Source organism: Tamandua tetradactyla, chromosome 2 (genome assembly GCF_023851605.1).
Source record: "Tamandua tetradactyla isolate mTamTet1 chromosome 2, mTamTet1.pri, whole genome shotgun sequence".
In the NCBI taxonomy this organism is placed as follows: Eukaryota; Metazoa; Chordata; class Mammalia; order Pilosa; family Myrmecophagidae; genus Tamandua; species Tamandua tetradactyla.
In genome coordinates, this window is record NC_135328.1 from 215272504 (window position 1) to 215289688 (window position 17185).

The 17185-nt window shown below is 38.9% G+C and overlaps 1 protein-coding gene across 5 annotated transcripts in view; it reads right to left on the bottom strand.

Moving 5' to 3' along the window:
• UBE4B (ubiquitination factor E4B) overlaps positions 1–17185 on the bottom strand; it is a 188161-nt gene that overhangs the window by 32756 nt on the left and 138220 nt on the right. For all 5 annotated transcript variants that reach the window (XM_077151361.1, XM_077151362.1, XM_077151364.1 and 2 more), the window contains 4 exons: positions 12306–12433; positions 11474–11572; positions 10472–10707; positions 808–934 (listed from right to left, as the gene is read on the bottom strand). In XM_077151361.1, the coding sequence (XP_077007476.1) occupies positions 808–934; positions 10472–10707; positions 11474–11572; positions 12306–12433 (590 nt within the window). The remainder of the gene's footprint in view (positions 1–807; positions 935–10471; positions 10708–11473; positions 11573–12305; positions 12434–17185) is intronic.

A 17185-nucleotide genomic window follows, 5' to 3' on the forward strand; every position in this document is an offset into this window, starting at 1 on the left:
TCCCTTAAGCTTGTGCCAGGCTTTTGTTGGAACATAATACTGATGATAAGAGCAGTTCATGGAAACCAAGAATTTCTGCAAAAAGCTATCTAGCAAATGGTTACTTCATCAGTAATATATTTTGACTAGTAACTCAGTTAATGAGTGATGGCAAGACTTGATCAAAGCCCCAAAGGTTGCAGAAAAAACCAAAAAGAGGGATCAAATTTCTTCTGAAGAATAACTCAAGAGTTCAATATTTTAATCTACCTTTATTTTTTAAGTACTGGCAGATGATTTAGGTAGAATTACTAATGCCCAGGTTGGTATACAAAAAGGTAATTTCAGATAGGTTTATAAAAAGTCCTTAATCAAGGTTTAGAGCCTTACCACAAAGAATATCGTAAATGACAACCCTAATTTAACTGCTTCTAAAACTAAGGTTCCCCTAACCTTTTCAACTTTAAAGCTTAGTATCATAATCAAGAACACTGTAAGAACTCATTTCAGTCATTCTGACAACTTCATCTAACATGGTAATCATAGAAACACCAAAAAAACACTTACACCATTTCAGAATAGTCATAGATTCTTTTTTTATGTATACTGTTCCTGACGTATCCTGACAAATCTAAAGTTCAGTGATATCTTTCAAGCACAGACATTTAGACAGCCATGCCCACATTTAGCAGGACCATCTGGAAACTTAAAGGAGACTGAGACCACATAGACACACCCAACAAGAACCCCCTGTGGAAACTTGAAAGCCACAGTCCTATCAGTGGCTTACAGGAGAGTAAGCTATGACATTAGGGGCCCACTACTCACTTGAACTCCTCCATAAAGGTGCCATGATGAGCTATGTTTTGCCAAAGGCTTTTAAAAATGGTACTAATGTGATAACGAATGGTGAACTTGTCATAGAACTCGCTGGTGGCTCCAGTATGCTCAACATCTAAAGAAGGAAGACAAGGATGATTAAATGACATGTTCTTAACTATCCTTCAAAAAGCAGTTTTTGCTCGAATGCTAGAATGCTCGCCTGCCATGCAGGAGACCCGGGTTCAATTCCTGATCCATATATCGTCCTTCCCCCACCCCACCCCACCCCACCTCTCAAAAAAGCAGTCATTGTTGCTACAATGCTATTGAGTGAACATAAATCTACAAAATCAGAGGTTTGATAAATTTTTCATCTAAATCTGGCGAGAGAAACTATGAAATTATTTCTTAAACTTTTTTTTATTGTATAACATAACATATATACAAAGCAAAGAAAGAAAAAAGCAGTAATTTTCAAAGCACTCTTCAGCAAGTAGTTCCAGGACAGATCCCAGAGTGTGTCATGGGCTAGCACACCGTCATCTCAGATTTTTCCTTCCAGCCGCTCCAGAACATTGGTGGCGAGAAGAAATCTTTTTTTATCATCACAATTGATTTTTTTGAGTGTGAAAAATAACATACATACAAAAAAGCAATATATTTCAAAGAACATTGTAAAAATTAGTTATAGAACAGATTTCAGAGTTTGGTATGAGTTACAATTCCACAATTTTAGGTTTTTACTTCCAGCTCCAAGAAGATACTGGAGACTAAAAATATCGATATGATGATTCAGCAATCATACTCATTTGTTAAACCCTACATTTTCTGTATAATTCCACGACCACCTTTGATCTTTCTATCCCACTCTTCAGGGGTATTTGGACTACGCCCACTCTAAATTTTTCATGTTGGAAGGGGTTGTTGATAATACAGGATAGGGATGGAACTAGTTGATGTTCTGAGAGGCTGGCCCCTCCAGGTTTCAGGACTTATCTGGTTCAGGGACCCATCTGGAGGTTGTAGGTTTCTAGGAAGTTACCCTAGTGCATGGAACCTTTGTAGAATCTTACGTATCACCCTAGGTATTCTTCAGGGTTGGCTGGAATGGTTTGGGTTGGGGGTTGGCAAATTATGATAGGTAGCAGTGTCTAACCAAAGTTTGCGTAAGAGTGAACTCCAGAGTAGCTTCTTGACTCTATCTGAACTCTCAGTCACTTTGATACCTTATTTGTTAGGCTTCTTTTTCCCCTTTTGTCAGGATGGAATTGTTGATCCCACAGTGCCAGGGTCAGACTCATCCCTGGGAGCCATTTCCTACACTGGCAGGTACACTTTCACACCTGGATGTCATGTCCCACAAAGGGGGAAGAGCAATGATTTCGCTTGCAGAACTGGGCTTAGAGAGTGAGGCCCCATCTGAGCAACAAAAGAGATCCTCCAGAAGTAACTCTTAGGCATGCTTATAGGTAAGTTAAGCTTCTCTGCCATATAAAAACATAGCTTCACAAGATCAAGCTTCAAGATCAAGGGCTTGGCCTATTGATTTGGGTGTCCCTAAATGTTTGATACAGTATCAGGGTTTCCCTGGTGGTAAAGTTTAATAGCTCCATATTTTTTCCCTATACTCTCAAGGGACTTTGCCAGTACTTTTTATTATCTGCTTAATATACTCTGGGATTTATCCAGGCATTACCATAAGCTATACAGGATTAAAGGCCCTCATTCTTATTCTGGGCTCTCTGTGTTTGGATTGTTTAAATGATCTATTCAGACAGTTTGAGTTAGATTATATACTACATAAAATTTAGGTTCTGGACAAAATAAACCTTTCTTCCTTTGGTCTCAAGGAGTAGACGAGGTTCTTAAATATACACAACGTCTTCCTTACCCCTATATATGAACTGGTTTTAAAGATAAGAATGTCACAATGTGGTCTGGACATGGCAAATACCAAAAGGAACTAGGCTGGGAAATCCTTGTTTTCACCAGGAAAGCAAAAATTCATCAATGACCAACAACTGAAATATCAAACCACCCTCAATTTTTTTTAACTTATAGAAAAATCTACTTAAGATCTGAAAAAAAAAATCCCTAAAAAATCTACTTTTCCAGGAAATGATAGCTCCATAATATATTGCATGTTCATGTTAATATGTGCATAAGACACAAATATAAAACCATGAAATAAGCCACCATTTTTCAATGAACTGAGCTAAGATAAAATACCTAAGGAACAGCATGGATGACCTGCAAAGGATGGACTCTTTAAGTCCTTATGGACACTTTATAAGTGCCATAAAACAAACAAAAACTAGTTCAAATGGAGTGTTCAGTTATATACACTGAATGTGTCCAGTTACATACACTGAATGGTTGAGTATGTCCACTTATACACACTGAATTGAAGCTCTGGCATTAGGAATAAGAGCATTTTGTCATACAGCATTAACACATATATACAAGGATGTAGTGCAAAGGAATTGAACCAACAGCATTCAAAAGCAGCTTTGTCAAATGGGCAATAAAACACTCCAAGCATCTCTCTCTGCTATTCATCATTAACTACAGCAGAAGCAATTTTGAAATTAAAAAACAAAAAGGAGCACAACCCTTTTGATTTTCTGTTTAAAATCAAACAGAAAACACACATACATCAAGTATTGTACACTGACATTTTCAAAGCACATCATTTATACAAGAGGCCGACTAAGAACAAAAATGTGTTTAGTGATCCAAACTTAAGTGAGCGGTGGCAATCTCCCTCAGCTTTCCCATGGCACTCAGGAGGAGTGGCTTCAGAACTGCTGGCACTAAACAGTTGTAGAATTATTTGCCAGGTTGTTCAGGAAATCATGAAGATGGTTCGACAATAGAGGCTCTTCTCTTCCAAAGGTGTATAAGCAATATTGCTGCAAGTAGTCCAAATAACCAGAGTAGGGGTAGCGCTCCATACACATGGCTGCATGGGGTGATCTGCGAGGATTTTAGCCAACTGTGGTCTCTTGAGTTTGTGGAATAGCTGAGTGCCCAGCATTACACTGAAGTATTCTTTTATCCCTGCCACAACTTCCTGAGCAGCATAGTATTATCTGTGCTTCCTCAAGGTTTCTTGTAATTTGCATAATCCTCTAAAGTGGAGACCACATTCTTCTTAGCAGTAAGATAAAGTGCCCTTTTTGCCTGGCAACAAGTCCCAGCCATCAATAAGCCATGCTTTTAGTCCTTCAGGAATCTTCAACTCTGTTCAAGAATGTTCCATTTTCAACAGAAGGATCTACTCAGGCCCTTTTTTTTTTTCTGAGGAGGCTGAGGTGTCTCACTGATACTGCCACCTTCCGGGCGTTTTCTGTTTCTTTTTTGTTTCCATTTCAACATTTTTCTGTTGCAAACCAGACATCATGCTTTCTAGGGAAGCCCCTTTCATCTTTCCCTCTGCATATTGCTCCTGATTGGCTTTTTGAAGTTCTCTCTGCTTCTGAAGATGGTGTCCACATTTTTTAAGTAGTCTGCTTTCTGGAACCCATTCACCCCAGTTTTTATTCTAATCACTGGAATATATAAAGCATTTTCACATTTGTCTTTTATATACTTTGCTTCATAAAGTAAACGAAAGCACAGCACTCGTTCACCCTTTTGGAATCTAGGTTTCAATGCCATTTATAAGTGATCTGTCACCTTGTCCTTCTCCTGCCATCCCCGATTATTGCCCCCTACTCTCTATCCCACCCAAGGTAGCATTAGACATAACATCGGGCACCTCCAGCTTGACATCCTGGACACGATTTGCCACCCGGCTTTTAAGTTAATAGTTCATAGAAATTCTACAGCGCTTCAAATGAGCATCCCTGAATGAAAAAAAAAAAGGGCTAAATTTTATTAAGGGCCATGCACCTCATAAAAGTACTTTCTTTTTTAATAACAGACATTTCCAAATATGTACTGAAATAAAGAAAAACGAAAAGCATAGAGATTCCCCATGTACTCAACACCCAGCTTTACTAATTATCAAGGTTCCTCTACCTATTAAAATGGAGCAAAGATCCCAGATGATTATCCAAATGATAAATGGCTGAAATTTCATGAGAAATTCCTGAATTCACAACAAATCTGAATTAGAGAAAAAACTGTTAGGTAAAGACAACAGGCTGAAGAAAAAGGTTACAAAGTAAATTAAAATAAGATACCAGTTTTCACCTATCAAATTGGCAGATATTACAAAAATGACAACACTGAGTTTAGGTGAGGATGTGGAGAAACAGGCACACTAACAAATGCTGACAAGGATGAATGGTGATGTATTCTCTCTAAAGGCCATTTGGCAAAATGTATCACAAACCATAAATACGCTCATCCTTCTGACCTACACATATCCTCAAAACACATGAGCATGTTAAAAGACTGATCTCCAAGGATACTCACTAAAGCACTACACATATGAAGTAAAAATACAAATAATCCAAATGCCCAACAGAAAGCATGAAAAAATATTCAAGATATATTAAGTGAAAACCATAGGTTACAAAACAGAATACACAGCTTGGGTCCAATTATTCATATAAATAGGAAAGATATAGAGTAAAATGTTAACAGAGAGTTTCCCCAAGTGCAAAGATTATCACTAATTTTTTCTCAGTATTTATTTTCCAATTTTTTAAATAGTGAACACCATTTTTTGTGATTAAAAAGTTATTTAAAAAGAAAAAATAACATAATACCTATCACACAAAGATGTGAAGTACTTATTTATATTAAGTCAATCCTCTTTTAAGATGAACTAAGTGCCATTTTATTAACTGTATAAAAGTGTAAGGTGTGTTGATGATATTAAGAATTACTGATTGCATATGTAGAATAGAATGATTTCTAAATGTTGTGTTAATTTCTTTTTTTTTTAATTAATTAAAAAAAAGTGTAAGGTGTGGAGGGCTGATTTAGGTGGAACCTCCAAGACACAGTGCCTAATATACCTAACACTGCCAAGAGGACTTCGTACAGAGTCCTAAACATGCCAGAGGCTAAGAAAATGCTGTCAACTTATTATTCATCAATATATATCTCTCACAATTTCTTTTCTTCCAACATTATCTTGAAACTGGACCAGCCCAAGTTGAATTCCCAAGTCCTCATTCTATAAGACCTCACATGAACTGGCCCCCCTGCTGACCTCACCGGCTTGGACCCAGGGGCTCACTGCATGCCAGCCGTGGGGTTTCTCTCGCTGTGCCTTGACCCACTCAGCTCGTCTACACCCCAAGGCTTTAGACACTGTCTGCGACACAACATCTTCTGATGGTCCGTCCATTCTTTGGCCTCATTTACGATGTCATTCAAAAAGCCATCTCTTCAAAGACCCTCCCTGGATACCCTGTGTAAAGCATCATGTGCTCTCTGCCCACACACAATATGTGGCAGTGCCTTATTTGTTCAGTGTCTCTCTTCAAATTACAACATCTGATCCCCAAAGGCAGAGATTCTGACAACTTTTTGCTACTGTGCCCAAGCATGGATAACAGTGCTGATACCCAGTAGGAGCTTCATAAATATCTGCTGGATTAGTGTTTGAATTTATTTTGGTTGTCACTGGCCTTCCAGATCTGGATTGATTTTGGTGCAGAGAAGAGTTCTGCAAAATATGTCTTGGTTATCAGCATTCTTTCAGGTTCTAAGCAGCACCAAGCACCAGGAGTTGACTCTCATGGAACTGACTGCTGTGATATTAAAAATATTACTATTTTTTTGAGCAAGCTAGCACACCATCTCTGGGGTAAAGGAGGACCTTACTTCACACATCCATCTTGTACATGGGGAAGACAATTCACAAGCCTATAGCTCCAAGAGTCAGGCATGTACCGGAGTCAGGCCCGAGATCAACAGACTTAATATGGGTTCATGGGCACGTGAATGTCTGTGATGCCCCCACTGCAGGAATCCTTTTCACTAGTCCTGGCGAATTCCTGGTCCCCATTAGTTCTTCCAAGGGCCTTAGGAATTGTCTGGTCAGCTTCCCTTTTCCACGAGGACACCCAGACCAGGCTCTCCATTTGCCAGCTCCTTGGTAACTATGGAAGAACAGCACAGCAGGGAGGAGCACTGTACCAAAGTCCTACTGCTGAGAGCGCTGGCTCAGCCGCTTACCAGCTGTTGAACTCTGGCAAGCTGTCTGACCTTTCTAAGCTTCAGCTTCGTCATATGTAAAATGGACAGATTAATGGCACCTAACTTTAGGACTGCTGTGAGGATTAAAGGAAGGGATATGAATGTATTCAATATGAGGGTGCTAATATTAGTACAGGTATCATGCAACGACAGAGGTGGTCCAGGGCCAGAGGGTCACACTGTTCCACGGCAAAGGGGAAAGGAGAACACTTACCCACCAGCTCCTAGAACGTTACCCTGTGAGGTTCCATCAGGCCCAGCGCTGTTCTCACAGGCAACACACACACACACACACACACACACACACACACACACACACACACACACACACACACACACACACACACACACACACACACACACACACACACACACACACACACACACACACACACACACACACACGCTTTACTCCCAAGCCAAAATGACCAGGCCCAGAGCACTGAGTGCAAAATGCATTTAATTTTTGCTTTTTTTGTTTTTTTTTTCCATGGGCAGGCACCAGGAATCAAACCTGGGTTTCCAGCATAGCAGGCGAGAACTCTGTCTGGTGAGCCTCCATGGCCCACCCTTTGCTTTGTTTTTAATACAACTAATACATGTTTATTGAAAAAAACATTAAGATGTTCAAATAAGTTTAAAAAAATAGAAAACTATCCATAAGTCTATCATTCAAAAATAACCAACTCACTGTTAATATTGTTGGTCTATACCCTTTCCATACTTTCTTCTATCATATATATGTTCCAAAAATGTGGTTATACTTCTTATGTTATTTCATTACTTGGCATTTTCCTTATTTTTTATTAGTTAACCACCTTCATGACACTATTTTCCATGGTTCATATTTGTCCACTGTATGGATTAACTGTTATGTCCTTAACTTATACACAACTGGCAGAAATTTAGGTTTTTAATATTTTCACTACACCATATTATAGTAAATATCATTATAACCATTTACTACATTTATAAATATTTCCCCAGAATAAACTACTAGGGAAAGAAATTATTTCCCTAGAAATTAAATTTATAAGTTAGAGAGTATGCTGGTTATCTAGCTTTTCTCTCAGCTCCAAACCTGCCATTTATAATACTCTGCTTTGTGATACAAGGGCTGGACCTCTGCAAACCACCTTTTTCCTTTGCCAGGTGGCCCTCTGTCAGGTTCTGCCAATAGGGGGCACTGCAGGGGAACTGGAACACTGGAGGAGAGAGAAGGAACTCGGTCCATCAGGTCAGCGGTGGCTCTTCATCCCGACAGCGGTGGCTGGTTCCAGCACCCAGCTTTGTTGCATCCTCCCAGAACCAGGAACATTGCCGATTCTCAGAGCACCAGCCGACCAGCGGCCTTCCTCAGAGGTCTGTGGGTCCCAGCTCTGCAACACCTTCATTTGATCTGCTGGGTTTTAAGAACCCCAGGCTCTTCCCTTTGATTTCCCCAGCCCTGGGAACAGATGATGGTTGCTTCCTGTGGCTACAGGAACCCAATGTTCCTTGTTTGCCTTTTCGGTTTTCCAATACCTATTATGAAACTTTAAATACAAACAAGATCGTATAGGTTCACAGGAGGCAATGGCCTGGCCTGGATGGAAATGTCAGAGGGCTCCTTTCCCCATTTTCCCTACCTTCTCCTCTCTCTCTTTTCCCTGATCTAATTATTCCCTATATTAAATTCTCTTTATTAAAACAACTGTTCTGTTTTCTGAATGGACCTTAACTGATATAAAGTATATAAACATTTTTAAGGCTTTTGATGGGGGCTGCCTTCCAGAAAGTCTTTATAAATTTACATTCTCATGACAGTTTTGCAGCACTAATTCTGTACCCCAGCTGTATGATACATTAAATAGGCTCTTGTAGTTTAATTTAATTCTCTACAACCATGTAAGCACTGGCTATTTTCAGCTTAAAAAATAAATGTGATAGGGGAAAAACAGTATCTTGTTTCAAGAAATGCAGAATTACCTTCATTCCAACTAAGCCTAATACATGTGTCAGGTACCATGATAGGTCTGTCCTGTACACGAGGAATGCACCGTTTGTACCTGTGTGGTCTCTGGTCCCTCCCCTACTAGGGCAGGGAGCTAAGAAGGGGCCCTTCACCAAGAAGCATTCTCTGATGTTGCCAAAGCAAAGACTAACAAAACCTCAAAGGGTTGTGCAATTGCTTTAGGCTTCAGAGATAAAGGGAAGCTGAGGAAGGACAGAAACTCTTATTAGAGGCTATAAAACAATAGCAACAAAGGGCAAAGCGGAAGACAACTGATTGGAACTCTCTGAAAGAAAGAAGAGAGGTGGACAGGTTTGAATGACTAGGTGAACACAAAGGAATCCTCAAAACAACTGAAGCTACTGTGAACAGCAAAGGACTGCTCCAGGGAGCCCAGGGTTCCTTAAAAGAGCACTGGTAATATGTGGTGGCTGTGTTCTACTAAAGTGCACAGGCACTTACTGAGTGCCCAGAAGGTGTTAGGTTCACCAGGAGATAAAAACACGGACAAGACAAATTTCTTTCCCTTGCAGAAAAAAACACACAAATTGGTAGGAAAATGTTCCATGAGTACAATCCTGAGCCTTCGCTAGAGGATGGGTTAACAATTCCCAAATGCAATCAGTTTTGTGAAAACATATCTGCAGTTCAAAAGCAAGGTAAAAATCAAATTTTTGAACATAATTCAAACATAAGAAGAGGACCTCCTTGCAGAGTGTCTGACATTCTCACTCTTGTTCTCCAGTATAACTGGCACCTAGAACAGTGCCTGGCACACCAGCAGGTGCTCAAAAATACATGTTGACAGCAGGCCACCGTGGCTCAGCTGGCAGAATTCTTGCCTGCCATGCTGGAGACCCGGGTTTGATTCCTAGTGCCTGCCCATGCTAAAAATAAAAAATTAAAAAAAAAAAAAAATATATATATATATATATATTTAAAGAGTTGAAAGAGTGAATGAGTCCCAGAGTCTCTCAGAGATGGATCCTGATTGAGTGGGGTCCAGGAGTAAGCATCTTTTAACAAGAGAACTGTTTTACTCACGTGCTGGAATCTCTGTGCCATGGTAGCGTTACAGAACCAATGTGGTTCAAAACTAAAATGAACCAGGTAACTTCACTCAGCTAAAAACAGCTACTTGCGCTGCATATATTAGTTGGCTCTCAATGCTAACCATATGACTTCCAATGGACACTTTTGAAACCTAAGAGAGTAATAGGTAGAACAAGCAATGTGATAGTTCCACTATGCAGAGGAAAAATAGCCAATAGTAACGTGTTTTTTTTGGGAGCATGGTCCGGGAAACAAACCCAGGTCTCCCGCATGCCAGGCAAGCATTCTACCACTGTACCACTGAACCACCTGTGCACTCAGTACATACAAAGGCAGTGGGCTAGAAGTTAAACTTTAAGTGGATACCAGGATATTAGGTAACAGGTTAAGAATGGCTTTGTCCAATGGCTTTCAACCACCTTCCTTGACTTTGTCAAGTGCCACATTGTACAGACAGCAACATACCTGTATAAAACTTCATCAGGGAAGGTACCAGCAACTTAGTGGAGAGAGGATGATTCTCAATCATCTCAAAAAACTTTTGAGTTCGTGGCTGAACAGCAGGATTGGTCATAAACATAACTTCAACCAGCTTAGCCACCAGATACGGATTTCGGATGTAGTTCTGGTTGCACAACATGACAACAAGGAACATCACAATATCCTGAGTACAGGGCTCATAAAGCACCTGAGGAGAGTATCTGAATGGAGGCAAGAAGAGTAAGAAAAGAAATCTCTGAGAGACTCAACTTAGACAAACACTGATGGCATTAAGTGGGGAAGGGGAGACAAAGATAGGTTTAGGGGTGAAGATACTGAACCCCCTGTAAGACTTGTTAAATTTAACATGATTATTTACTTTATGAGTGACAGATGTACAATCCCACACTTAGAATGGCTGTAGCATGTTAAATTATTTAATATCTTAAATATTAAATCAAGTGATGATAAAATCAGATAATGTCACTAAAGACCTTTAGTATCAAAAGATATCTAATTTTAAAAATGTGTTGGAGTTAATTGTTCTAATAAAGCAATCATCTCAAAATATCAATTTTAAAACTCAAACCAAATCTTTATAAGCTTTCTACAATTGTGGAATTGAGAAAAACACTGGTAAAAATATAGATATGGGTATTTCTGGCTTTTGGTTATTTACTTAAATATTTATAAACTATCTGCTCTTTCTGTTATCAGAAACACATACTCAAACTATTAGCAATTCAATTCAGTTTTCACAGAATGCACTATTATCAGTGTTGTTAATTCTACTTCTGTCTTAGAGATATTATTAGGATTGGCTTGGTGCCATAGCTGGATTTATTTTTCCAGTGTGGAAGCAGTAGTCAGTTAAAGCAGTTATATAAACTTTTAGGCTTAAAATAGAGGCTTGAAATATAGTTCATAATATCATGTACACATTATATTAAAAATTTGACAACTATGCAATATATTAAAAGCACTTACTGTACAATAAAAAATAAAAACTCAGCAACATCTTCTACATAAAACTCAGGCAACGCTGCAAATACCTTGGGGACATCTGAATTTAAAGGCAGTGTTATACTGTCAAAGAGAAAAAAAGGCACAATTTACAAAATACAGTCATGGCACATCAAACTATAAGGGACATTTTACTGCTGTTATTTAGTATTTCATTTGGGGAAAACTCTCACAACTATATAAAATTACACAGGCGAAGAAACCACTAACAAAAATGAACAGGGAACAATGAAGATAGTGCACATGCTAGGGTGTGTGTGAAATACTTTTCCTGTTCAGGTTAATGCAATAAAAAGAAGTGGAAGGAAATTAAAGGGTCGTATCTGATCTCATTGTGAAACAAACTGTTTGACACAACAGAGCTTCACACGTATTTTAAATAACATTTTCCACACCTGCAGAGGGCCTGGGCCAATCTCATCAACATTGGTGACCCAGAAACTTCATAATAAAAATGACTGCCTAAAGGACATGTCCAACTGATTACAGCAGACAGACAATGTTCTCTCCATACTCCTGTTTCTATCAACCAAAGATTTTATAGGCAGTTTTTTAATCATATTATGTCAAAATGGAAATAACAGTGCTGATGTTCATTTATTACTGTAACTAATTTCAGGGAAAGCACTTATTACCATGACCAATCCCACAGTCTATATAAATATAATCTGGAAAGTGAGAGGTGAATTCTCGGTAAATGAAGAGCCTGGGTTTTAGTTTTTGACTCTGAAGAACAACAAAGACAACACAGCCCAGCAATCCAGAAATCCAGGTAAGGAGGGAGGAGCACACTCACTCGGGGTAGGCGGGGTCCAGGATGCGGAGCAGCAGCTGAATGAGAAGGCCATAAAAATTCAGACATCTTCTCAGGAAGCTCTCGTCAAGTAAACCAGCGTCAGCACAGGCCTTGCAACGCACCAGTTTCTGGAGAAGGAGGTATGCCCACCCATATTGGTTAGCACCTAAGTACCTGCTGTATGCCTGGGCAGGGAAGGGGGCCAGGAGATGGGGAAATCTAGTTTCTAGAACTTCTAGAGCTTTGTCCCTAACGAGCTATGGGAAAGAGGTCAAGGCTCAAGATTTTTTTACTGAGAAAATAAAAAGCATGCCCCACAAACCACTGAATAGAAGCAAAGCCTAGCACAAAGTCCGTGCACAAATGATTAGTTATGATTATTATATTTAAATATCTTGATTAGGGGAGGGGTTTGGGAAAGGGGCTTCTGTCAGTCAGGGACTGTTAGTGGGAAGAAGCCAGACACATGTGAGTCTGAACTCCAACTTTACCACTTATGAGCTGCCATTGGACAAAATGCTTATCTACCGAGAGGATAACACCTACCTCCAAATACCGTTGTGAGAATTAAAAAACCTCATATAGCTAAGGGCTAACAGACTGCCAGGCACACTACAGGCATCTGGCAAAGAGCTGTTTTCTTCCTTTCCCTTCTATCAAGAGTGTTCCTTGCTAAACAATCACCGTAATCCCTATGTTACGAACATAAGAGCAATAACAAACAGTGCTTTAACATGTATGTGTTTTCCACATTTAAGTCCCAAATCACACTTGAGTTCCCAAACCTCTGAGGAACAAAGAAGGGCATTTTGAAAATCCTCATATTACATGAGAGAAAATGTGTTCGAGGCCAAAAAACAGAGAGGTAAGAACATGGTGCCCAAGGCACCATCATATGGCAAGAAAGACTCAGGCAGCGGTCAGGAGCACTGGCTGCGTTACAGCTGTGTGACTGAGCCAATTCATTTCTCTATCTCAGTTTCTCATCTGTAAAATGGGGGTAATATGTACCTTCAACATTTATTTATTTATTTATTTTTTCAACATTTATTTTTAACATCAGTATAGAGCTATTTGGCAAAACATATCATATCTAGCTGAAAATACCTGGAGATTCAGATGTTCATGTAAAACTACAAACAAGTAATTATGACTACTTACAGCCTAAATGAATGTTACATATTTTGGGGGATTTTCAGAGCTAAGGATCAAATCTATTTGCCTTTCTCAATCAAGATGGTGGAGTAAGATGTTTCAGGGATCTGTACCCCCAAAGAAACTTTGAACAACTAGAACAGTCAGAAACATTTCTCAAAGCTCCAGAAATCAGTTGAAAGTACTACAGTTACAGTACCAAATAAAGAAAAAGGCCACCTGGGTAGGAGCTCTTGGCACCCAGGCTGGCTCCTCCTGCATCCCTTACTGGCTCAATGCAGAGCCGGCCTGTGCTCCCACTGCAGATCCCTGGTCCTGGTTCCAGAGGGAGCAGAGTAACCTTTATACACATACTGGGAGCATGTGTATCTGGTCCAATCTGTCTTGTGGTGACCTGAGAGACTCACTGTCCCAGAACTTACCCTGTGTATAGATGGCAGTTTTCATCTTCTATACAATGTTGTGGGAGGACATGTAAGTGTCTGCCTGGGGTAGGGATTGCTGCCTATAAGATATACAATTGGAACTCAGGACCAAAAGGAAACTGCTACCATGGGACTACATGTGCTTGCCCAAAACAAGGGGCATGCTCAGAATGGACTAGGGGGCCCCTACAGTTTAGTCTCGAGTAATTTTCTACACTCATTGTATGGATAAGCTCTCAAGGAGAACACTTGTACAGGTCAATCTGCAAAGACTGGGAAAGATCTTTTTTCTCATTTTTTTTTGCTAGCTCCTGGCATTCCAGGAAAGCTCTGTCTCAATGCTAGCTGGATACAAGCTTAAGAACAAATGCTTCAGTGTCTAACTTGTAGCAATAACATAGTAAAGTATCAAAATTTCCAAGTTTCAATAAATGACTACAAAATATATGAAGAAACAGGTAGTGATGGCACAGGCAAAGGAGAAAACTAAAGCATTAGAAACCATTAATGAGGAGGACCAGATCTGGGACAGAATAGACAGAAACCTTTAAAAAACAGTCCTACATATATTCAAAGAGCTAAAAGGAAACATGGACAGAGAACTAAAGGATTTGGGGTGGTGGAAAAGTTTTGGTAATGGATGGTGGTAACAGTAGTACAAGACTGTCATGTAATTAACAGTAATGAATTATATACTGAATGTGATTAAAAGGTGAAATTTCAGGTTGTATATATGTTACTAAAATAAAAAAATTAAAAAAATAACCATGTGGGAGGGTGCAAGTGTAGTCAGTGGTAGAATTCTTGTCTGCCATGTGGGAGGTCTGGGTTTAATTCCCAGCCCATGTGCTTCCCCCCCACAAAAAAAAACAACAACAATAGCAACAACAAAAAAAAGATATGACTATATAACACAAAGGGAACCCTAACGTAAACCAGACTGTAGTTACCAGTACAATTATAATAATATTCTCTCACAATTTTAAAAAAAGTACCACACTAATGCAAGGTGTTAATATTAGGGAAAATTAATATTTTCTGTATTATTTTTCTATAAACCTATAACTCCTCTAATTTAAAAAAAAAGAAAGGAAATCAGAAAAATAAAATAAAAGAGAACATAAGGAGACTATCCACAATGAGACAGAAATTATGAAAAAGAAACCAAACAGAGCTGAATACCACAGTAACAGAAATTAAAAATTCCCTAGAGGGGTTTAATAGCAGACTAGAGCCGGCAGAAGAAAGAATCAGTCAATTTAAAGACGGATCACTGATATCATCCAATCTGAGGACCAGAAAGAAAAAAAAATGAAGAAAAGTGAACAGAGCCTGAGGAACCCGCGGGAAACTATCAAATGCACCAATATACACATTATGGGAATCACAGAAGGAGAAGAAAAAGAGAAAGAGGCAGAGAGAATATTCAAAGAATAATGGCAGAAAACTTTCCAAATTTAATGAAAGATGCATATACACATCCAAGACATGCAAAGAATTCCAAAAAGGATTAAACCCAAATAGACCCATACCAAGACATATTATAATCAAATTGTTGCATGCTAAAGATAGAGAGTTCTGAAAACCTCAAGAAAGAACCAACATGTCATATACGAGGGCCTCAATAAGATTAAATGCCTATTAATCATCAGAAACCATGAAGGCAGGAAGGCAGTGGGATGACATATTTAAAGTACTGAAAATCAAAAACTGACAATCAAGCATACTATATTCAGCAAAACTGTCTTTCAAAAATGAGAAGATATTAAGACATTCCCAGAAAAACAAAAGCTGACAGAGTCTGTCACCATTAGACCAGCTCTCCAAGAAATGCCAAAGGGAATTCTGAAGGTTGAAGCGAAAGACAATAGACAATAGATTAAAGCCACATGAAGAAACAGAGATTTCCAGTAAAGGTGAGGACATGGGTAAATGTGAAAGCCAGCACTACTGTATTTTTGGTCTACAATTCCACATTTTACTTCCTAAAAGGCAAATGTATAAAACATAATGAGCAATCAGTGGTTCTGGGCTCATAATGTACAAATATGTTATTTGTGGCAAGAATGACATAAAGGTGGGGGATGGAACAGTGTAGGACCATAGTTTGTGTAAACTATTGAAGTTAAGTTGGCATTAAAGCAAACAAAAGATATTAAATTTCAGCCCCCAAAACCACAGAGAAAATATGAGAGAGTAGGCAAACTCACAGAGACAGAAAGAAGAGCATCAGTTGCCAGGGGTAGGGACAGGGGGAATGGGGGAGTTAATACATAAAGGGTGTAGAGCTTCTTTTGGGAGGTGGGAAAGTTTTAGTAATGGAAGGTGGTGAGGGCGCCACAACATGATTAATCCCAATGAATGTTATGCCAGGAGTGGCTGAGATGGGAAAGTTTATATCGTATAGGTATTGCCACAATTAAAAGAAAAAAAGAGGGGCCAAAGAGACAATGACAATTAAAGGCAATACACAATCCTGGATGGGATCTAATAAGGGAGGAGGGAAGGATCAGCAGAATATTATTGGGACATGTGAAAAACTGAAATATAGATTTTGAGCTTTGTATAACGTTGAATTTCTTCAACTTGATAACTGCATTTAAGGTGGTCACATAAGTGAACATTCCTGTTCTTAGGAAGTGTACATGGCAGTATTTAAGTGTTCAAGCAGCATGACATATACAATCTACACTCAAGTGTTCAGAGATACATAGATGGATAGACAGTAGTCTAGTCTACTAGTAAATAAAACTGAAATTTTCACTTCTACCAGTATGCAATATCAAGTAAAATGTTCATATTTCATTCTACTATAGACAGAAAGCACAAACAGTGAACATTCACCTTTTACAATTTAAAAAGTAACATAAGAAAAATGCATAAATGTATTATTTATTCTTTCCTTGCACAATTGAACCAGTATTTGTTTTCAGCTATAATGTCTCACAAATAGAAATCTTCACATCTAGTTAGGTTCTGTACAGTGGATTGTTTTCTATTAAAAACGAAGAATGAGGGACAAAGGAAGAAGACCTTCCCACTACCACAAATCCATTTTGTCTAATATCATGAAAATGTATGGCTGGATTTATTGCAGTGTGTGTGAATATGTGTGTGTATTGACAGCGGAGTGGATGTTGCCCAAAGATAGGGAGAGGGAAGTGAAATTAAATTGAAGACAAGAAAACTCATTAAGAGTTCATGTTATCATTGGCAGTTAAAACCATTACATATGCATATTCTATTCTGAGATTTAAATAACCATAAATAGATATAAGGAAGGTATCAATAAATTTTACA